General features: G+C 35.0%; 1 protein-coding gene across 8 annotated transcripts in view; it reads right to left on the reverse strand.

Annotated features, from left to right (window-relative positions):
* The window catches only part of BLOC1S5 (biogenesis of lysosomal organelles complex 1 subunit 5), a 136,153-nt gene that overhangs the window by 94,851 nt on the left and 17,690 nt on the right, over positions 1-23,612 (reverse strand). For 5 of the 8 annotated variants that reach the window (XR_005384293.1, XR_005384294.1, XR_005384296.1 and 2 more), the window contains exon 3: positions 13,520-13,578. Coding sequence is in view for 4 of the 8 variants with exons in the window: in XM_038584131.1 (XP_038440059.1) it covers positions 13,520-13,578 (59 nt within the window). In the remaining 4 variants the exon portion in view is untranslated. Of the gene's footprint in view, positions 1-361; positions 518-11,170; positions 13,424-13,519; positions 13,579-19,871; positions 20,002-23,612 lie in introns of those variants that run through there. The other 3 variants (XR_005384295.1, XM_038584130.1, XM_038584132.1) reach the window with 3 other exon arrangements.

The following is a 23,612-nucleotide window of genomic DNA, read 5'->3' on the forward strand; positions in this document are numbered from 1 at the left end:
CTTCTATGCAGAAGAGACAAACATAATTTTACCTCTTGATATTTGGTTACTACAGCAATCAATTTGAAAGTCACAATGCTAAAATTGCATTACAGTTTTAATGTCCAACAAGAACATGACTAATAAATTAGAAACATCTAAGGCTTCTCTTACTATGACTGAACATGGATGGGTAATCATATTTTTGAAATTTCAATAATGTCAAATATCTTTAAATGATAAAATCAAACACAATCCAGGTAAATTTTCATGCCTTTATTTCTCCTCAAATTCCATGTAACTGTATGTAATTTTAAAATCAAGCTTAAAGAATATATACTAAAAAAATCCTTATTATGAGAAAGTAAAGTACGTGTCTTACATAAAATATTTTTTAGATGCACTAAAAATGCATAGATTATTAATCGTTGGACGAGAGCTCAAGACATCCCCTTCTGGCTCAGCTCCGTTCCTTAAAGCAAATGAACACCAAAAGCATCTGTGCAACTATCTTCAGCTCTTCTTGAGATGTTTCTTACTATTTCAATATGAAGAAGAAAAAATTTTCTTTTGAGTACCACAACAATAAAGATAAAATAATGTATAAGTGAAAAAGACATAAGCTTAGTACAATTTCAAGAATTATCTTCAATTATTATACAACAAAGAGGAGCTAAACAGGAAGAGTATGAAAAATGACTTTATATCCCTGCCTTTAAATGTCCCACATACATGTCTTTAGAAGTTTTGATACAGACTAAATCCTATTAAACAAAAAAAAAAACTTGTGACAGATACATACCATAAAAAGTTATAAAGCACCCGAAGTCATGATAAATTCTAGAAATGCTCATGAAAAGAGGACACCTACTATATTCAGATACTGGTGCCCAGATGCTTGGTCATACCAAAAAGATAGCTAGGAAAAAAATGGAAACTGCTTTCCTGCTGTCATAATGTCCTTGCTGCTCCATTTTCTCTTTCATCTGACATGATAAGCATGATGAAAAGTGGATGGATAATCCATCGTTCTCCAAGTATCTATGAAATGCACATTTTGCTAGCTGTTCTGCGTATCTCATCTACTCCTAAAAACTGCTCTTATAAAATTACATTATTTTCATTTTACAGATAAAGAAATTAAGGTGAAAAGGACACTAAATGCATGTCTCCATGGTCTCAGCTATTACGTTTTTGATTCAAACTTAGGTCTCCATGACACCCGATCTATGCCTTTTCTATTCAAAGTGCAAACTGGATCTTTCCAGAGGAAGGTTTACACAGGTAGCCAGAAGTCTCTTTCACAAGACAAAAACAACTATTGTGAGAGCTCTTTCCGCCAATCTGATCAGCTGTTCCTCTGCACAGAGGCTTTCCAAGTGAAAAGAGGTTGAAGTGAGTCTGAAGTTTGTGTTAAAGTCAAACATTCCCTTACAATATGGGCCTCAGACCCCTGGGATCCGCATAGGCTCTACAGTGAGGGGGAGAGGGTTAGGGAGGGGTTTGCTGATGCAATACATTTGGGAAATAGGTTAAAACTCAAAACTTTACTTTTTAACTTTACAGCTTCATGGACTGTAATTCTCCAAAAGATGAATAAAACATGAAGAGTTTGTTAAACTCTTTTCATGGAACTTTGGCAAAAACTATTATATTCTAAGAGAAAAGCCACAGTCAGACTAAAGAGAGAAGAAGATGAAAATAAACTTCCTCAAAATAGGATCCTGTTTTAGCTGTAAATTATTTTTTAATAAGTACAGAAAAATTATGCACACTCAGATGCTATTTAATAGATTTTTCTTTTCTTTTTATTCTTTTAAGATATGCACCACAATTGGCTCAGCCGACCCTGTGATTTGGACCACAAGGCAACAACCCTGATTCCACTTCCCACTAGAGAGCACTTTTTCCAGCGCAACTCAATGGAAAAATGAAGATTTGGGAGGCATATAAACGTCACTTCAAATTCTGGTTCATTTGCTACCAGCTGCATGACCCTGAGCAAGTTAAAGTTTCTTTAACTTTAAAATGAGGAAAATAATACTTTACACTCAATAAATAAATATTTATGAAGACCAGGGGTAATACATGTCAAGTTCCTAGCTCAGTGCCTGTGGAACTTAATGAAAATTAATTATCATTATTATACAAATTATAAGCAAAACCTCTAAAAGGAAGATCAAACACTTTTTATCCTCTCCATTTTTTTGTCATTTAATTTTAATAAATTTTTTAAAAGATTTTATTTTTCGAGAGAGAGAGAGAGAGAGAGAATGCATGCACAGATGGGGAGGCAGAGGGAGAAGCAGAAGCAGGCTCCTCAAAGAGCAATGAGCCCGATGTGGGGCTCCATCTCAGAACCCTGAGATCATGACCTGAGCCAAAGGCAGACACTTAATTTGAGACTGTGCCACCTAGGTGCTCCTAATTTTGTAATTTAATTTAAGCAATAGATTCTTCTAATAATTTGAATACAGGCAACTCAAATAAAAGTGAGTTTCCCCTTCTCACTCCTAAATTCAATTCAATCTTCCTTGATGATTCTACTACTTACCATCTGGCTCTAAAAAAAGACTTTAGGATGTCACTAAATATCATTATGTTTATTTTGTAGTTCTAAGCTTTTGCATATATGATAGATCAGTTCTTGGCCTCACAGTTCAGATGAAAAGAAGCTGAATGCTGACTACTCTCTAACTCAGTTGAAAATCTAGTTTTGCTTTCTTTTTTTTTTTTTTTAAGATTATTTATTTATTCATGAGAGGAGAGAGAGAGAGAAACAGAAAGAGACAGAGAGAGAGAGAAAGAGGCAGAGACACAGGCAGAGGCAGGCTCCATGCAGGGAGCCCGACATGGGACTCGATCCTGGGTCTCAAGGATCAGGCCCTGGGCTGAAGGCGGTGCTAAACCACTAAGCCACCCGGGCGGCTGCCCCTAGTTTTGCTTTCTGATCAAGTTCTTGAAATCACTTTTATTTTATCTTAGCCTCTCAGTTTTAAGAACAGTAAGTGCTACATAATCTTGCATTCCTCTTAACAAACAGTAAAGAAAAAAGGGGCAGTTTATACATTCATGTATACTGACAATACCACAATCTTTACATAAATAAAATCTGACTACCTGGAAATAACATCTACCTGAAACTTAGTTGAGAACTATATGGTAAGACTTTTAAACTATCAAAAGAAAAAAAAAAGATACCAACAAGTCCAATTACAAATACTGTAGTATTCATGAAAAGCTCTTCTGATCCTGAATCGACTTACTTTACTTTACACACAGTTCTAACCATGTTAATTAACTGGTTTCCAAAAGTATACTATATTATTAAAAGTCACAAATTAGAAAAAAAATGCTGATAAATGAGATAGGAAGAAATTATAGTCAGCCTTATGGGGAAGGAGAACACAGATACAAAAACTTAAAAAAAAAAAAAAAAACTTAAAACACATAGTATTTGAGGGCATTTGGTACAGAGAAACACTCTCATTCTCTTTAATTCCTTGAGGACCACCCCCCATATTCACCATAATGTAAAACTGCCTATTCTCAACAATTCTTAATTCATAAAGAAATTTAGCCTATAATATTTAATGCATTTTTTGTGAAAACTAGAAAAGTATGAAATATATTTTTAAAGATTTCTACCCAAAATAAAGTTATAAAAGTGGTGTGCCTGAAGAAGATAAAACCTCAGTTTTGTGATAAACTTGGCTAGATGGAATGATTCATTTTTCTAACATTCCTAGACACACAAGGTTTTAATGTATGTAACAGCAGAAAAATCCCCAATTATCTGTATATTACATATCACCTAGACAAAAAATTAAGAGAGTATTCTAAGCCGACAGGAGTGAAGGTTATCCTAGGGTACAGCTACTCAAAATGCAGGGAAATGCAGTCTGGCTCAGCTGTAACTTCCTGGAATAGAATGACAAGGAGCTGAGCAGCTGCTTAATCGAAAGCAGCACATATGCCGCCTCCTAACCGTCTGCCACAATACTTCCTCAACTCCACTGAAGCCCTTCTCAAGTCGGTGTGCACCCCAGTTCACACATGAGGAAGTCACTAAATCCAAGGATTTAGCCTGATGTACCAATGAATTTGTTCATACCTACAAAGAACTCTCAGAAATAAGGAAAAATCTTTTGTAAATACTAAGGGAGCTGTAGACCATTATCACCTGTGCACATCACTTCCAGCAACAGCAATTCTGCATTTATGTTTAAGAAATGGGGTCCTACATGAGATTTAGTCTGGAATAGGTGTCCCTCATTTGAAAAACAATGATCCCATCTAATTACAGTTATATTCAAATAGCTTCATACAAGTCTGATAGGATGTCATAGCTCCCCTACATACATACCAAATCCTTTCTCTAGTATCCTTTTTCCTGGTATTATTAATAGTTCATGAGTACTAAAGATGATTTCCTGATGTTTGTACAAACATATTTCTTTAACAACAACAAAATGAAGTCACATTAAAAAAAAAAAAAAAATGAAGTCACATTACACAGGATGGTCTGCAGCTTTCCCTCTTCAGTAATGATACAATATGTACCAGGGGCACAGCAGCAGCAGGAGGGTGGGAGAGCTCTGCCCTGGGTGCAAGCAATAAGAGGGTGTATTGTCTGTATAGAATTTAAATCAATGACACAAACAAATGAAAGACTGTTTTTTATCATCACCAGGCACTGACAATACTGAAAAATGTAGGTGATAAAATACTCCTAAACCAAAAATCTTTCCTTAGTCTAAAGCTCTAAACAATTGGTTACTGTTGAATTTTAATGTTTCTAATTAACACATTTTTATGGTTTATCCTTTAATAAATTTTGTATTTTACACTGAGTTAATTTAGAGGACTTCCAGTTACATAGCCAGTCCTGCACCAAGATGAAGTCGGCTATACATGTTTATTTCAAAAGTAAATTCCAAAGAGTCCAGAATCATTTCAGTTTTCTTTAGGCCATTCAGCCCCTCCAATTCCTGGGTAATAAATTTTATTGACTTAAACAATGATGGTAGAGCAAATGGAGATAAAATGTGAATCGGTTCAAATCCATTATTCTATATTACCATTTTTTAATAATTAAATTTGCCTATGTTTTTATTTGTACTTAAAATTTTTTATCCTGTGGGGATACTGGGAGCCACTAGAATGATTGCCAAAGAACAAAGACAGTATTGCAATTTCTGGAATTTATTGTGACATGTGATTTTTATGAAGCTCTTCCAGACTTTTTCTTATGCTTAAAACTTTCCTGAACTATGTATCTATTGCTTCATGTGAAAGAAATTTTTCAAAATCATAATTTAAAAAAGCATTTTTAATCAACTGTGAGTCGAACTAGATTAATAAATCTGTCTATACTATTTAATTTGAATAGTCAAAGGTCAAATTTGATGACGTTATTAACAAATCTGCATAAGAATCAAAAGCAAACTATAATATTATTACTCATTACAATAGACCAATACGTAAATAACAGTTTTTTTCCCCCAAAAACTAATCAATGTACTTAAATTTATTAATCTCTTACTTTTTCTCTAGTGTGACAGTACTTTTTAAATTTTTTTACCGGTGTGACTACATACATGAAGTTAAAAACACCACCACCTGCATTTTTGTTCTTGTCATTATTCTTTAATATCAGGCTTATTATTAAACATAATTTTGTTGGGGGGAGTGTTAAAAAATGGTCTGTTCTAGGTGCCAAATATGGTACATATACTGTTCCTATATAGACATATTTCCAAAAGTCACACACACAGTGAGAACAGGGTAGAATCAAGAGTAAAACTCCAGTTTTCTAAAAGCTATACAATGCCGTTTAAACCAACTATACTAAATTATTAGGCTCTTAGGATTGGCAATGTTTTTTAAAAATGACAGAAACTAACAAGTATTTCACATTTCAATTTCAAAAGTAATTAAGAGATTTAAAAAAACTAACTGAATATGCCTGAATAGGCAGAAAAAAAAGTCTACAGGCACACACTATAAGCCACTTTGGGATTTATATGTGGGGCTTCCACGAATTTTCAAAACAAAGTGCAACTAACTTTGAAATAGTTTTTCTAAGAAGAGAAAATATGAAAGCATGTGGTATTAAAAATCAAGTCATTCCAGAACCAGATGAGTTTACTGGTGAATTCTACCAAACATTTAAAGGAGAATTAATACTAATCCTTCTCAAACTCTTCAAAAAATTTGACTAGGAGGAAAGACTTCTCAACTCATTCTATGAGGCCTGCAATGTACTGAGACCAAAGCCAGACAAAGGCAATATAAGAAAAAAGAAGTACGGATCAGTATTTCTGATAAATACTGATATAAAATCCTCAATAAATTACTAGCAAACTGACTTCAACAGCATATTAAAAGGGTCATAGACTATTTTGTTCTTGGAATGTAAGGATTGTTTAAAACACATGAGAATCAATGAGTAAAATATATTACATCAATAGAATGAAGGGAAAAAAAAAAACACATAACCATCTCAATCTAATGCAGAAAACATATTTATCCCAAGTTCAAGATCCTTCCATGATAAAAACATTCCACAACTAGTGATAGAAGGTAACTATCTCAACAGAATAAAGGCAAATATGTAAAAACTCACAGCTAGCATTATATCCAATGGTATAAAACTTAAAGTTTTCTCTCTAATATCAGGAAGGAGACAAAATTTTGCTTTTGTCACTTCTACTCAACATAGTATTAGAAGTCCTAGCTAGGGAAATTAGGAGAGAAAAAAAAGAAGGCACCCAAATTGGAGAAATAAAATTATCTGTGCTTATAGACAGCATAGTCTTGTATGTAGAAAACCATAAGGTTTCACAAAAAAACCTACTAGAATGAGCAAATTCAGAAAATCTGTAGGATACAAAATTAACACTCAAAAATCAGTTGCATTTCCATATACTAATGATGAATAATCCGAAAAGGATATTAAGAAAATTCTGTTTACAATAGTATTGAAAAGAATATTTAGAAATGAATTTAACCAAGGAGGCAAAAGACTTATACACTGATAACTAGAAAATATTCCTAAAAAATAAAGACATAAGTCTCATGTTCATGGATTGGAAGACTTAATATTGTTAAGATGTCAGTACTATCCAAAGTGATCTGCAGGGTTAATGGCATCCCTATTAAAATCCCAATAATGTTTTGGTGTTTTTTATTTTTTTAACAGGAATAGAAGTCATCTATTAAATTCATCTATTTAACAGAAAGAGAAGTCATCCTAAAAGTCATATGAAATCTCAAGTGACACCAAGAACCCCAAACAATCCTGAAAAAAGAAGGAAGTTGGAGGTCTCACACTGTATTAACCATGTATTCATAAGGCTTTGATATCTGGGGCCTCACTAACCCTGGAAAGACTGTCCTTCCCAGGCTAGCCTATTCCTAGAAATAGGACTCATGACTCCCCTGTGAGTGTACCTTTTATATAAGTCAATCAATCCAGAGCCTATACCCCAACCACCTTTATTGGCCACTATCTACTTGTCTTAATTACACAAGGCCAGACAGCTAGGGACAACCCCTATCCCCCAGAGTGTGCTAAAATTATTCAAATTAGCCAATCTTAAGCCTGCTAAACATTACCTGTTACATTTCCCTTCCTGCTGAAACCATAAATAACCAGTTCCGCCTCCCACCCCCCGACTAACCCTGATGCTTCCTCATATGGTCCTATGTGGCATGGTATGACATGCATCCTCCTCTTGGAAACTATAATCAACAATCTTTCTATGGCAATCATCCCCTTATCTGTTGGCCTTACCATATCTAATAATAAAACCTACATTTTATAAAGTATATTTCTTGATTTCAAAACTTACCACAAAGCTATTGTAGTCAAAACAGTGTGGTACTGGCATACAGAAAAACACAGAGACCACCAGAAAAGAAGAGTTCAGAAATAAACCCTCACATATATGGTCGAGTGAATTTTGATAAAGGGTGTCAAAACCATTCAGTAGGAAAAGGGCAATCCTTCCAACAAATGGTGCTGGGAAAATGTATAACCATATACAAATAAAAAGTGAAAACAGACCCTTATGCCTTGCATCACATACAAAAATAAACTCAGAATAGGTCAAAGATCTAAATCTAAGTCCTAAAACATAAAATTCTTAGAAGACAACAGAAGGAAAGCACCATGACATTGGATTTGGCAATGATTTCTTGGCTATCCCACCAAAAGTACAGGCAACAAAAGTAAAAATAGATAAATTGAACTTCATCAAAATTAAAAACTTTTGTGCATCAAAGGATACTATCAACAGAGTAAAAGTCAATCCACAGAATGGGAGGAAGTATTTGCAAATCATATATATCGTAAGAGGTTAATATCCAAAATGTATAAAGAACTCCTACAAACTCAACAACAGTAAAACCAAATAACCTGATCCAAAAATAGGCAAAGGGCTTGAATGAACATTTCTACAAGGAAGATACACAAACAGCCAATAAGCAAAGGAAAAAAATACTCAACATCACTAATCATTAAAAGAAACACCTGGGTTCCTCAGTAGTGGAGTGTCTGCTTTCAGCTCAGGGCATGATCCCAGGGTCCAGGGACTGAGTCCTGACATCAGGCTCCCCATGGAGAGCCTGCTTCTCCCTCTGCCCATGTCTCTGCCTGTGTCTCTTGAATAAATAAATAAATAAATAAATAAATAAATAAATAAAATCTTAAAAAAAAAAAAGGAAATGCAAATCAAAATCACAGTAAGATACCACCTTACACCCATTAGGACTGCTACTACCAAAGAAACAGAAAATAACGAAGTGTTGACAAGGATGTAGGGAAAATAGAACACTTGCACACTGCAGTTGGGAATACAGAATGATGCGAACGTGGAAAACAGGATGGTAGTTCCTCAGAAAATTAAAAATAGCATTACCATTTGATCCAGTAATTCTACTTCTGAGTATATATTCAAAAGAACTGGAGGCAGGGGTTTAAACAAATAGGTGTACACTCAGGATAATAGCAATATTATTCACAACAGTGAAAATGTGGAAGTAACCCAACTATCCATAGACAAATGAAGGGATATGTAAAATATGGACTATACATATAAAAGAATACTAGTCAATCTTAAAAAGGAATGAAATTCTGATACTGGCAATAACACTGATGAACCCTGAAGACACTATATTAAAGAAATAAGTCAGTGGCAAAACGATAAATGTTGTATGATTCCACTTAGAACAGGTACCTAGACTACTCAAATTATAGACAGGAAGTGGAATGGTGGTTGCCAAGAATAAAGGGAGGGGGGAAGGGGGAGTTAGTGTTTAATGGGTACAGAGTCTCATTGGGGAAGATGAAAAGTTCTGGAAATGGATGGTAGTGATGGTTGTAGAGAAATGTCAATGTACTTAATGTCACAGAACTGTACACTTAAAAATAATAAAAAAGGTAAATTTTATGTTGTATGTATTTTACCACAACAAAAAAATTCTCAAATCAGGTTTCAGAGAGTCCTTTCTAAATGAATCAATTTCATTCTTAAATGAGTGGATACATTTGCTTTTAAGATAAAATTAGAAAATGCCAACTTTAAAAGAAAATGAAGAGAAAGTTTATAAATGAGCTACAACCATGTACAGAGAGTATTTAGCTGTGATGATTTTGTCTCTTTCTACAAGAGAGAAAGAAATAGTAATAAAAAATGGCTTACATATATCTCATTAGAGATACATTCAAAGAGAAGCCAATCCTGAGGCTAACCTGTGTCTAGGAACGGTTCTATAAATGAACTCTGGGATATATAATAAACACAAAATTTTAAGTGATTCTTAACTGGGGGGTGGGGTGGGGGGTGTATTATAACCCTCTTGTCCCTCAAATTTTTGGTCATCACAGCACAGGTTAGGGGGAAGTGCTATAGGTATCTAGTGGGTAAAAGCCAACGATGCAGCTAAACATCCTACAAAGCACAGGCCAGCCTCCACAACAAAGAATTATCTGTTCCAAAATGTCCATAGGGCAGAGTTTGAGAAACCCTGGTCTATAGGGAAACTCTGAATAAGCCAACTAAGGCCTAAAAGGCCCTTTCAAACATCTATCAGTAATACGCTGTCATTAATTTTACCTAGGACTTACACCAATAAATAAAACAGAATTTACTTTCGTAAAAAGTCTCAGAATAACAGCCGTCAGTAACAACTTTAAACAGACTACTACATACTGATCTATTCCTTTGTATTTTCAGACTCTATCACAAACAATGTATGTGCTATTTTGTTGCTTTCATGAAAAAAATCATGCAGGAGTAGAACTAAATCTAGTAAATATCTGCAGACAAGATGAATCAAAGGATCCATATTTACTTTATTATTATCTCTAGTCTGGTTGAATGTGGCTTCAAAAGTTGACATGTGTGCATGAACCTAAGTTTAAACTACTGACAGATATTCACAGCTCATTTCCTTTGGTGGTATATTTTTAAGAGTCAGTGAATTTTCTAAACTAGTTGTATTTTCATTTCACTACTTTTAATGCCAGCTTTCAAAATGCAACTTTGTACTAATGGGTAGTTTTCAAGACACATGTCAAACAACTGGGGAATGTGCATTTATTGTTCTTCTGAATGTACTTTTAGGTATCAATTGTGGGAAGTATAATTTGGATGAATGACGTTTATCATAATTTACTTCCCACAGAATTCCACAAATTGTCTTGACATAAAAGAATTAAAGATTAACGGCAATAGTCTATTTTATTCCATTACTACTCCCATCTTTCTTTGTTCTGAGAACCATTCAAATATATAATATGTAGCCAACAGTATAACCAAGGGCAACAATTAACATTAGACTGTAAAACGCAGCTAGAGGTCAATTTTGCTTTGTACACATTTGCCAGATGAAAAATGAAGCTTCATGTCTGTATCTTTTATATATATATATATATATATATATATATATATATATATACTGAAATCTCTACCATGTCAGTTTCAGCAAAAACCAGAAAGTCCTTAATACATATTTCAAATGTTCTACTAACTATACGAGCACTAAAAAAGATTGACCTGCAAAATATAAAGAATTTTTACTTTTCTCTGAGCTCTGATAATGCACTTTGTGTAACATTCAGCTGGTTTATTTTATTAAATTATCTTGAAAAAAGAAAATAATCAGAGTGGATTCTTATACATGTAGGTTTCATAAATGCCATACTAATTCTAAGTGAAACACACTTTAGTACATTCTAAAATACTAATTTTTAATGTATATTCCACATTCAAAAGTTTAGTAATATTCTCTGACATAATACCTATAATATATTTAAGACTAACATAATCTAAGAACTTTATTTCCTGAGGCCGTTTTTATTCAAACCGTGGTACAGTATTTTAGTACCTTTTAATTTATGAAACTGTGAATGGGTGGGATTCTCAAGTGATTCACCAATTCTAAGAGACACAACAGCAGGGCTCTTATCCATAGAGTGACTGCCTGCATCTTAAATCGATCTGGGAGGAGAAAAATTGTGCCTTCCATCTGGAGCCATATACAATTTGCAAAGCTGTTTCACATAGATTATATAATAAAACTTATCTGGTAAGTAGAAATGGTATTTATTTTGCAAATGAGGAGCTTAAAGCTCAAGGGGATTTATGTAAGGGCATACAGCTAGCCAACAAAAGGAACTACCAGAAGTAGAAGACTCTAGATATTTTTTCATCTAAGCTGGTCATTTTCATACTTATATACAGTTAAGATACCAAATGTGAAAAAGTTCCAAATGACAAGAGGAACTATTCCAAATATAATTTAATTTTAGGTTAGTTCTGCTCAAGAATGACAAGAATTGACATTTTATCACAATCATAACTGCTCTGACAATGTCTTAGGAAGAAAGATCAACAATGTATGAGTGCATATTCACATGAATCTGCTTAAATCACACAGTAACATGCTACACAGAACACTGTTCATTTTTATTTTGAAAATATAGAGAATTGCTTATTTACAGTGAGTAAAAGCCAGTGCAGCCAGTGTTCTATCAGAGTGTTTCTGTTTCTCAAAACCAGAAATGCTCCTTGTGCCCTCAACAAATTGTTTAATGTAGCACTGAAGATTCTCCACAATCATCTCTAGAAATATCCATTTAGATACTCACATACAGCTATGTGAGACTACTGACTTCTCATATCTTTTGTCTTTGCTTACACTGTATCCCTCACCCTACACTAAATGAATTCCTACTCACTGACCAAGATTGGGCTGGAATGCCACCATTTTTCCTCACACATTATTACTACCCCTTTGCCAAGATCCTATGAAGTTCTTTGTAACCTGACCAACAGCTGTTACTTTATCCTACATCATACTAGCATTAGTGGTTTGGGAATCCTCTTCTGGACCATTAGTTCCTGAGTGTATGAACAGCCTTAAACTTAAACCAAAATCTTTCCTCCCCAGTGGCACCTCACAATATCTGCTCTCCAGTCTGGCACTGCCCACGTTAAGCTCTCGTGCCTGCATAAGTGCTCTGTGGACACTATCCAAGTACTACACCCAGACAAATTTTCCTGGCCACGGCTGTACCTTGCCATTTTATCAACATGCTCAGTGGCTCTGCTCTCTGACCCAGCCTGCTAGGACCCTCCTCCTCTTGGGCAGTTTTCCCACCTGCCTGAAATGTTGAGTCCTTTCAGGAAGGCCTAATTCATCAAATTGTTGCATTTAAAAACTCTGTATCAATATTTACAGTTGAACTGAGGGGGTAGAAACTCAAACTCTGGCAAGCTTTATTTATTCCACTGTATTTTTATATAGTGCAGATCTGAACTATTATTGTAGATTAACCACAACACATTCCAGAGAAATGGAGATAGCAACACTTGTTGATACAGAAAAGGCATTCCATTCAGAGTGATTTCGTATTTTCAACATTTCTTTAAAAATATATCTTTATTAGTTTAGAACAATGAATAAGTTATAAATATATTTTTTGGAAATTATAAGTGAAAAGAGCAAATTATCACAGGAACTTAAATTTTTGTGCTATTTGTCCACATCTGAATTTACTTAAGATATATTTTCAATAAGCAAAGCACTACCCAGCAAGTGATTCACATACTCATAGGACTTTTCATTAAATAACCTATTCACAGGCATGAATGGTTCCTTTTCTAGAAGAAATATATATAACATGCTCATCAATGTTTCAGGCTCAAAGAAAAAATGTGTATTTCCAATCTGGTGGGTATTTTTTGTTCCATATGAAAGTCTTACTCTTTGTTCTCCATCAGATGAACACTACTTTCAGGGAAAAGATGGAAGTGTTGAAAAAGAAAAAAAAAAGGTCTGCAATTTGACTTATAAAAATATGCATGGTGCAATCATGTGCTCATACCTCAACATATCTTCAATGAATTAGCCGTTTTTAAATATTTTTAAATCACTGCATAAAGAAAACAAATTTAGAGTTTTTTTTAAATCAAAGCAACTGCTAATAATATGAGTTATAGGCCCCATTATCCAAATGATCTACTTTTACCTTCTTTCGTTCCTGCTCCCTCTGTTGGAGTCTACAGACTGAGTCAGAAGCTGCTTGCACTGAAATAAAACAGACAATGGGTTTCAATCAGCTCATATTTAAGACTCACCTGGAGAAAAGAAAAAAAAAAAAGGAAACTTGGACTGTTTTAGATCTTAAGAGACTATGCAAAAGAACTGATATGATAGTATTTTGGTCGTGGCTAGAAGGGAAAAAAAGAAGTTTTGCCAATATATTCAGGATGTCATAATCAGAACCACCATCATTCTTGAGCCTTGAGATAAAAGCATTTAACTAATTCTAGTGACAAGTTGTCAACAAAAACTTCAGAATTCTCAAAAAAGATGTAAAATGCCAAAAAAAATTTATCATTACATTTTTAGTCTTACAGTGTCTCTCCGATTCATTCACTCTCTCTCCCCTTTTCCTCATTCATACAAACTTCTCTCTTGCAGACAGTACTTGATATGTACAACACTTCCACAACTTTCTATTCCTGCTTCTGCTCTCTCATCTGCTAATTCACCCTGGCTGCCACTGCCAGATTCAAATTTCCCTGCACTATTCTCATTGAGTGATTTCCCTTCCTAATGAACCACAACTACTAGTAATAATTATTAGAGTTATTTACTGAGTATTACTCTGTGCCCAGGCCCATGCTAAGTACCTGCCATGTATTATTCTTCTTAATCCCACTTTCCTCTTAGGAGAGGATCACTGTCCCATTTTACAGATTTTTGGCAAAAAAAACGAGGTAGAAAGAGAAGGTAATACGACTAGTAAGTACAGAGAGCAGGATTTAAAATCCAACCACTACCTCTAAAAACTTGGCTCAAAATTCTCTCCTCAACACTCAACTCCTCTTATGACCTCATCAATCAAACTGGTCTTCATCCATCAGTTTTTCAGACCTCTTCACTGACTGAATCCATAGTATTTCCATACACAAATGTCTCACTTACTTCATTGTTTCACATGCCGGTTAACAGTGAACTGGAGTCAAATCTACAGTTGAGGACTTAGCTGCATGACTTAGCATGTGTGCCTGCTCCTTCATTCACTTGTCAAATACTGAGTGAGCACTTACTATGTGCCAGGCGCTTGACTGTTGCTGTTCCTGATGCCTTAATTTCTCATTTGTAAAATGAACCTAACAACTAATAAGAGGACTTCAGAATTGATATCAAATAAGATATTAAGCTTACAAATAATTGAAATATTAATGCCCCTGGTAACAGTTCTGCACACAGTGTAAGCAGTCAAGGAATGTGATTATTACTATTTTTCTTCTTACTGTACTATCCCTACTGAAAATGCTTTCCTTACTCCTTTCTTCTAATGAAAATGTTTTACTTGTCTTCAAAGAACAGTTCAAGGTTAACTGCCTTCATAATAAAGCCCTCCCAGATTAATGCTTTCCCTAGAAGAATTTTTCTCTTATTTGAAATTCCTTTATCAGGTAGGTGTGCATCTTACCATTTATCTTGCCTTTGCTTCAACAGAGGTTTGCCTAGTGTCTTATAATTCTGCTTTCCTATCCTACCCAAACCTAGCCCCAAATAGCTCACAAATTCCATAACAGGGCAGGGACTGTGATTTCCCTTTCTGAAAAATGTTAGGTCCCTCCCTGTGAGAATATGGTAAAAGAGGAGGATTCTGCTTTTCAAAAGTAATGTTTTTATCAGTAACTATTTATTTTAGTTATATAAAGATAATACTTTAGGACTGAAAATTATGTTCCCAATCATTGTTTGTTCTAACAGAAAAGATGAAAACAAAACAAAATGGGAGCTGATTAGATCTGCCTTCTTTCTGTGGCATATTAATATTACATCATCTTTCCCAAGCAGTGGTTCTATCATTTCCTGATTGGATTTTTTCCCCTGACGCTGAACATAACTTTAAAAAATCCATTTTGTAGTCTTTGGGTGCTTTATCATTTTCAAATCATTCTGGGCTTAATCTAAAAGAGCTACAAAACTATGACATTATTTTGTCATTTGTTATGTCCTTTAAATTTTTAATTAGAACACATCTGACAGAGGCACACTTTTGTTCTTATAGGGATTGTCTTTATACTCAGACAGAATGACCATTTTTAGAAATTTCAGTCCCTTAGAACTAACTGACTTTAATTCTTTAGCCACATATTAATAAAGGTTTACTTTCTAAATTTCATGCAATTTGCTTTTCTAAAATACAAGAAAATCATGTGACTATACCAAACATTCCTTCTTCATGATTAGAGACCCTAAGAGGAAAAGGTGTATTATGCAAACCTTCCTATCACTTCTACTGGTTATATTAATTCAGTAGGAAGCTATTTCCCCTGTTGTCTCAGTATTTTAGGAGACTGTACTGATCTTAAAGCATCGAGAATTTATCAAATTATATTCTCTAAACCAAAACTTTTTGAAATTAGCACCACATATGGAAATTGTGCCACAGACAACAGCTAACAACATCCCAACTGTCCTCACACAAGAGAAGCAAATACATTCTACCACAATGTGTATACGTAAACTTCAAATACATACATAAGCAAATAATTTTGGTTTGGTATCAGAAGATGTTGGCTGAATTCTCATTCATTCCTTTTTTTTTTTTTTTTTTTTAAGATTTTATTTATTTGACAGAGAACACAAGCAGGGGAAGTGGCAGAGGGAGAGGGAAAGGGGGAGGAAGGGAGCCTGACATGGGGCTAAATCCCAGGACCCCAGAATCAGGACAGAGATGGAGCGAGGAAGAGGCAGGCAGTAAAGACAAAATACTGGTGAAAATTCTTACTGGTAAAGTGCTATAAAAAAACTGGTTAGTATTTTAAATTGTTGAATTCCTAAAGATTTCTAGGTAGAGACAGAGTGAAAGCAAAACCAAGCAAATTTAGTCCCCTAAATAATGCACAAAATAAATAAAAAGCTAAGAAAAACAAAAGGTAAGAAATTCCATGATTTACTGAACCGACTAATCCGAACTGTATACTATAAAGTGTGAAATGTGGCGGCCAAGAACTCAGACTCCTAACCCCACTGTAATTACCTCATCTCGCAAAAGTTAGAAAAAGAAAACGAGTTGACAAAATTCTTAGAACTCTAATATGCTTTAATTTGTACAGAAATGGATTTGGAGGGTGGAGAAAGCACATGATAGCTGAGAGACAGATAAGACAGACAAAGCACCTATTCTGAAAGAAAAACTGATAGTTTTCCGTAAGTACCTCATTATATAAAATAACAATATGAGCGTATTAAAAGAAAGCAAACACATCATATGAAATGAAAAATGAAATTGCAGTGCTGAGGAAACAGAACTGTGACAATACCATTACAGATCTAATAAATCAGAAGGAACTAAATGGTCTAAGGCTAAATAAACAATTGGCAGCACTAGAACTGCAGGACAGAAAGCAAATACTATAAACCTCAATCAAGTTAAAATTCACAAGTGAGAAGTTGGGGAAGAAAGGCAGGAGAGGAGCAGTGAGATTCCTAACGCCTCCAACTCTTGGGGCCTCAATCAATGCAGAAATAACAACACGACTAACTTCTGAATGTTATTTATAACTTTTTTGTTTTTCTAATTATTTTTCTTTGATCTTTTAGTTAACTACTATCTTTTACAGTAAAGAAACATTTATTTTAAGGTATTCCCCTCAGCTTTAAGTGTTTGTTCTGTTAAATTCAAATAAACTTTAAAATTAATACCTGAGCTTAAAAAGGGTATGACCCCATTTTATCAAACACTCTTTCCCCCTCATATCTTCCTAATAATTCATTCAGCCATCATCTCTCTATCCGTCCTTCTATATGGAGACACACAAAGATGTCTGAAATGATGTTCACCAGAGTTAAGCAATGTTATCTTCAGGAGGTTACTAAGGTAATTGATTCCTTTCTTCTTTTTCATTTTTTTTCTTATTATTTAAAACATATATCCTTCTGTTCAAATAATGATTCAAAAAGTCATTTTTTAAAAAGAGAGAGGCAAGAAATGAGAGAAAACTGCATGCTAATAAATGTGAATAAGGAATAATCCAGAGGCTCTGCCCTTCTTATTCTCAAATCAAGGTCATGGTGAGATCTCCAGACACAAAGTTGGTGAAGCCCATGAGTCTGTGAAATAATCCGTAAGCCGGGTACAGACACTACTATTGTTTTCAGGATGAAAATAACATAAAGGCTGCTTATGGGCAGCCTTATGGGCTGCTTTTTCTGTACCCTCCTACAGCTCTCATTTACATTTTGTGATTTTTTTTAAAGAATTAAAAAAAAATGTTTTAAAATTTATTTATGATAGTCACACAGAGAGAGAGAGGCAGAGACACAGGCAGAGGGAGAAGCAAGCTCCATGCACCGGGAGCCCGACGTGGGACTCGATCCCGGGTCTCCAGGATCACGCCCTGGGCCAAAGGCAGGCGCCAAACCGTGGCGCCACCCAGGGATCCCATACATTTCGTGATTTTAAAGGAGACACAGGTCAGTTTCTGTTCTAAAGCTCCTGGTCATCCAACGCAGAGCCACTCTGCAAGGTGGGTGGCTACCCAGCCCAAAGCGGAAACAGTTCCAAGTTGAGGAGTCCTTCATGGGTCTACATTCCTGTAATCTAGACGTCCCCACTGTACTGCTCAATAATTACTTAGTTCTGTGCAACATGTGGGACTACCAGCCTAAGGCCACACCTGCAGAATTCTGGGCACGCAGCTCTTCACCCTGCATGGGGAAGAGGTAAATGTGGCAGTTGTGCTAACAGGCACAAAACAAAACTCATCCCTAGACTTGTAAAGTGCTACTTAGAGCAGAATATATTCCATATAAGCTTGTTTGCATGATTTTGTACAACTCCCTGATCAATTAGTATTGAAAATAAACAAGCTAGCACTCTGACTTAAAATAGCAGATTTTTAAATGTGCAATTTCCCAGGAACAACAGCTGGGCCCAGGTAAATCGTTAAAACTAATGCAGATCATCATCTCCATTCTACCCATGCTCATAAAACTTATCAGAAAATTCCTGGGTGGAAGCCTAGTGAAGAAGCCTTTCTTACTTCTGGCAGGAAAACACCTCCAAAAGCTATTTCATAGAGCTAACTACACCCTGAGTAGTCCACAGATCTTAAAACCTTAACTATCAACTTTGCATTTTATGTGTTTCATGTCTTCTTTTTAGGATACATGTATAGTCTGAATCTCATTCTACCAGTAATATCTTTCTCTTTCATTGTGAACTCTTCTTTTAAGAGGCTAGCCCTCAAATCAATAAGAACATTAGCCCAAGAATTAAGTAAGTCACAGTAACCACAGATTTTTACCAAATTTTACCCAATTTATTTTTATATACTCAAAGTGTAGAAAAGGAAAGTTCAAGGCGTATCTCAAATGCATTAATACGTATTCTTATTAATAATTCAAGTTTTACTTTTAGTATAACATCTAGAATGTTAGCCAGGGTTAAGAAGTATTGGTATAAACAAACAAGGGCAGTCTGAAGTAAAGTACAAAAGCCTACAGTCAATTTTAGACTTTCTACTGTTCCACTCAAAGAAACCAAATGTAATCCTTGGGCATTAATTCTCTCCAAGCTCCTTTTAGCATTATAGTACACAAGACTAACTTGGACTTGAATACAAAGACCTGCTTTTAATTCAATTATTAACCAACTCTCTCTGCTATTTTCCTTCACAGGTCATTATATTACTGGCTAGTTTTGTTTTCTTTTTTTCTCCCAGAAAGATATTTTTTCAGTAATCCATCATTATTTACCAGCCTTATCTATCCTTGGACAACCTGAATAGTGTCAATATAGATTCAAGGAGGCCTTGAGTAAAATCAGTTATTAATAAAACTTCTTTTATTTTAATGTCTGGTATGTTTAATAAGGATTCTTTTGGAATCTCTCTCCACATTATAATATTTTGCTTAAAGAAAAAAGTTATAAAATAGAAACATTTATGACAGGATTATTTTTTTAAAAGTTAAAAACGGTAATATCCTGTTTGAAAAAGCAGTTTTGTGTCATATCCTAATTCCCAGTTATCAAACTTCTTATGGATAATTTTTTTTAAAAGGCAAAAAATGTTGCAATTTTCTCACATCCTAAAAGGACTGATTGTCTTGTGTACCCCAGATGCACGCATCTCACTTTGGATATTAATGCTCTTAACATCAACAGCAACATACATTAATCACTAGACAGTCAATGTTCTCTGTGACAGGGCTTCCATTTTATATATTTCAGTTGAGAATTCCCTCCCCACCTACTACCAAAATACTGAAGGAAATACATTTTGTCATAGCATTCATTTGAAATGAAAAAGTATTTAAAAACAAACAAACAAAAAAAACCGCTGGCTTACATCTCTGGAGAACTTGGCTTAAGTTGTCCTGCATTATTTCTGTACATTTAGGAAGAGTATGTTCATTTGTTTCATGGATCATATTCTTCAAATTTTCAAGAACTCGCATTTCTCGAAGACCACGTTTTTCCTATTAAAAGAAAGTAAATTACTAATACATACTGTGTCTTAAATCTCAGTAATTACTTTCTGGGATCTCCTGCCAGGTTTTGGTTGTTATGTTATTACTTATTAATGAAATTTACACAGCTTTCTTCCAATTATTTGGCAATAAATGAGGTCACAACCTGGAGGCATTTTTTTATTATGAAATGCTTCAAAAGTTGCAATATGAGTAATATTTTTATAGCAATGTTTAAAAGTGAGCATGAGAAACACTAAATGAAAAAAAAAGAGGCTTAAAGTGCCACATATTTCATTCTGTACAGCAAAGAAAGTAGACACTCTTGATCTAATAGCTCCCATTATTACGCTGTTTTTTTAATCTAATTCTATTTTTCTCAAAAATGTGTGGTAAAGGTAACAATACGTAGATACCTCCCTATACAGAAACTGCTCTCCTTAGAAAGGCCTGCTTGCAAAGTTGGCCTTTGGCCAGGGGCTGGGAACTTGACCAGTAGTAAATAGTTCCCTACGCTAGTATAAAACTTTCTATAAATGATAAGACACATCTTTTCTTCTGGGAATCTGGAATTTTGATACATGCAGGCACAGACTGCTACCTGACCAACTGCCAATAAAATCCCTATATTCCTGGACTTGGGTGAGCTTCTCTGATAGGCATTTCACATGTGCTGCCACAGCTCATTGCTGAGGGAATGAAGCACATTCTGTGTGACTCCACTGGAAGGACACCCTTGCAAGCTTCTACTTGGTTTCCCTAAACTCTTCATCATGCACCTATTCCCTCTGCTGATTTTGCTCTGTATCCTTCTGCTGTAATAAAGCCTACCCACCACTATGACCATATGCTAAGGCCTATTTGTCAATCATGAACCTGGATGTAGTCTTGAGGACCCCTGACACACACCCCTTCAGAAAGCAGACTTAAACACTACACCACCACCAACTGAGGGTAGGCTAGGTTTAGTGACTTGCTTCCAAAGAACAGAGTAGGGAAAGAGAAAAATAATGACTTCACAGTGAAGACAATGAAGGTTGACATCACCAGTGATGTCATGGTGATAACATGTACCCTCTGATGTAATGTGACAAGAAGGGCACTTCCCTAAAACCCATAAGCCCAGTCTAATCTTAAGAAAAACATCAGACAAACCCAGACTAGGGGACATTCTACAGGCTACTGGCCAGTATTCAAGACTATAAAGGTCATGAAAAAACAAGGAAAGAGAGATAACTGACCAAAAAAGACAAGAAAGACAGACAACTAAATGCAATGTGGTACCCTGGATTAGGTCCAAGAACAAAAAAAAAGGGCCATAATGGAAAAACTAGTAAAACTCATAAACTGATATTTCATCAATAGCAACGTATCAATGTTAGCTTCTTAGTCATAACCCATTTAGATGATAATATAAGACATTAATAAGGAAAGAAATTGAGTGAGGGGAACACAAGAACTCTTTATATTATCTTAGCAACTTTTACTGTCAGTTTAAAATTCATACAAAATAAAAAGTTTCTTTAAAAAAGGATAATAAACTTGATTGTACAGAAGTAATAAATCAGGTGTATTACTGGTGTTTTCCTTTTGAACCATTCTTAGGGAGCAGCTATGGCCAGATTTTTATTCCAATTCTTCCATAGTAAAAATGAAAATGTTATACCCAGTTGAAAAAGAATCAAAACTAAATCCTGAACTTATCACCAATCAACAATTCTCAATTCCTGGCTGATTTTGTTCCCTCTGTAACATTCCATACATCTACCCACAATCCTAGATTCTTTTGAAGCAAATCCCAGGCAGCACATCATTTCAACTGTAAATATTTCAACATGTTTAAAAGACAAAGATTCCTCTTGGAAAAAAAAAAAAAAAACCACACAGGAAGACCACCTCTCTGTCCCCTTCTTCCCTCATGCTCACACACACGCTCAAAAATAATTCTTCAATACTCTTATATTCCAAGGCAATATTCCTATTTCCTCAAATATCCCGTGAATGTTCTTTTTTTATCCCTGTTTAAACCAAAATCGAAGTAAAACTTATTTACTGCAACTGGCCAATATGTTTCTTAAATATTTTTTAATCTATAGATTTCTCCTCCATCACTTTTTCCTTAGCAACTCGTTGAAAAAAAGTGAGTCATCTATTCTGCAGTTTCCCACAGTCTGTTATTTGGCTGAATGAATCCCTGTGGTGTAATTTAACGTATCCCTTTGTCTGTTCTTTCCTGTAAATTAGTAGTTAGAACGAAAGGCTTGATCAGATTCAGGGTTTTGTTTTTTTGTTTGCAAGAATATTTGAGAGGTGGGTTGTGTACTTGCAGCAGGATGTTGGTAGCATTCCGTCTGCGTATTCAGCAGGATGCATACCTCTGGAAAGAGATATTTCCCCTCAACTGTTTGGTTACTCTGAGGAATGCTTACATGTGAAAGGCAAAATAAAACACTTGATTATTTCCTTTTAGTTAACAGTTTAAAAAAATGATTTGGTTCCCTAATATTCTCTAGAGGTTTCTGTTTGTTTCTATGCATTCCTGTGACTCACAGAATTAACATATTTGAAGTTTTCAAGCCATTACAGTATTTTTCCTTATTGGTGTTTAAACTGTTCGATCTTTGTCCAGGGGGAGCCCGGTCAAGTTCATTCTGCAATACTTTAGACAAAATTCTATGTTCTTTAGTAGCCTCTTTGCTTTCTGATACTCTAACTTGGTGCTCCAAGCTCACCTTATACATTTCTGGACTCAGAATTAGCAGGTCTCTAATCACCACTAATATTTAGAACGGTATTTAGAGAATGATCACGAGGGGGGTGTTCACTGCTACTGATCAGTCATTATTTCTAGGCCTTCTGGTGGACAAGGCCACAAAACAAGTTATGTGCTATGAAAAGATACATTTATTAAGTTCATACATACAAATTAAGAATAGGTTTTTAATTACCTTCCTTTCTTACCTGTGTTTTTTTTTTTAATTTTTATTTATTATTTATTTATGATAGTCACAGAGAGAGAGAAAGAGAGAGGCAGAGACACAGGCAGAGGGAGAAGCAGGCTCCATGCACCGGGAGCCCGATGTGGGATTCGATCCCGGGTCTCCGGGATCGCGTCCTGGGCCAAAGGCAGGCGCCAAACTGCTGCGCCACCCAGAGATCCCTCTTACCTGTTTCTTTGTAGTTCTCAAAACATCAACGGAACTACCATTCACTTTATCGGCACTTCACTAAAATGACAATGACGACACTAGCATCAACAAAATGATGATTGAAAAACAGCTTAAGTTTTAAGGAAATTTAACTTTTTCTCTTTTGCCTTTGTTCCCTAAGTCATATTTATTCATATATATTTAAGTATATACATATTTCCAATTCCTTCCTTCTTAAATGGTAACATACAGACTATTCTTATTTTACTTTATGAGAGAAATTCATAAACACACACACAGATAATGTATATAATCTTTTTCTCTGTGGTCATGTGATTTCTTTTTTTTGGTATATCTTTCAGCATTGAATAGAATTTGGTGTTTTTGTTCTCATGGTTACATTTATATTAATACTTTACACAATACCCTTTGTCTCCACTTTTTGGTTAGTGTCTACTGGTTCCCTACTAT

Source organism: Canis lupus, chromosome 35 (genome assembly GCF_011100685.1).
Source record: "Canis lupus familiaris isolate Mischka breed German Shepherd chromosome 35, alternate assembly UU_Cfam_GSD_1.0, whole genome shotgun sequence".
NCBI classification, from domain to species: domain Eukaryota; kingdom Metazoa; phylum Chordata; class Mammalia; order Carnivora; family Canidae; genus Canis; species Canis lupus.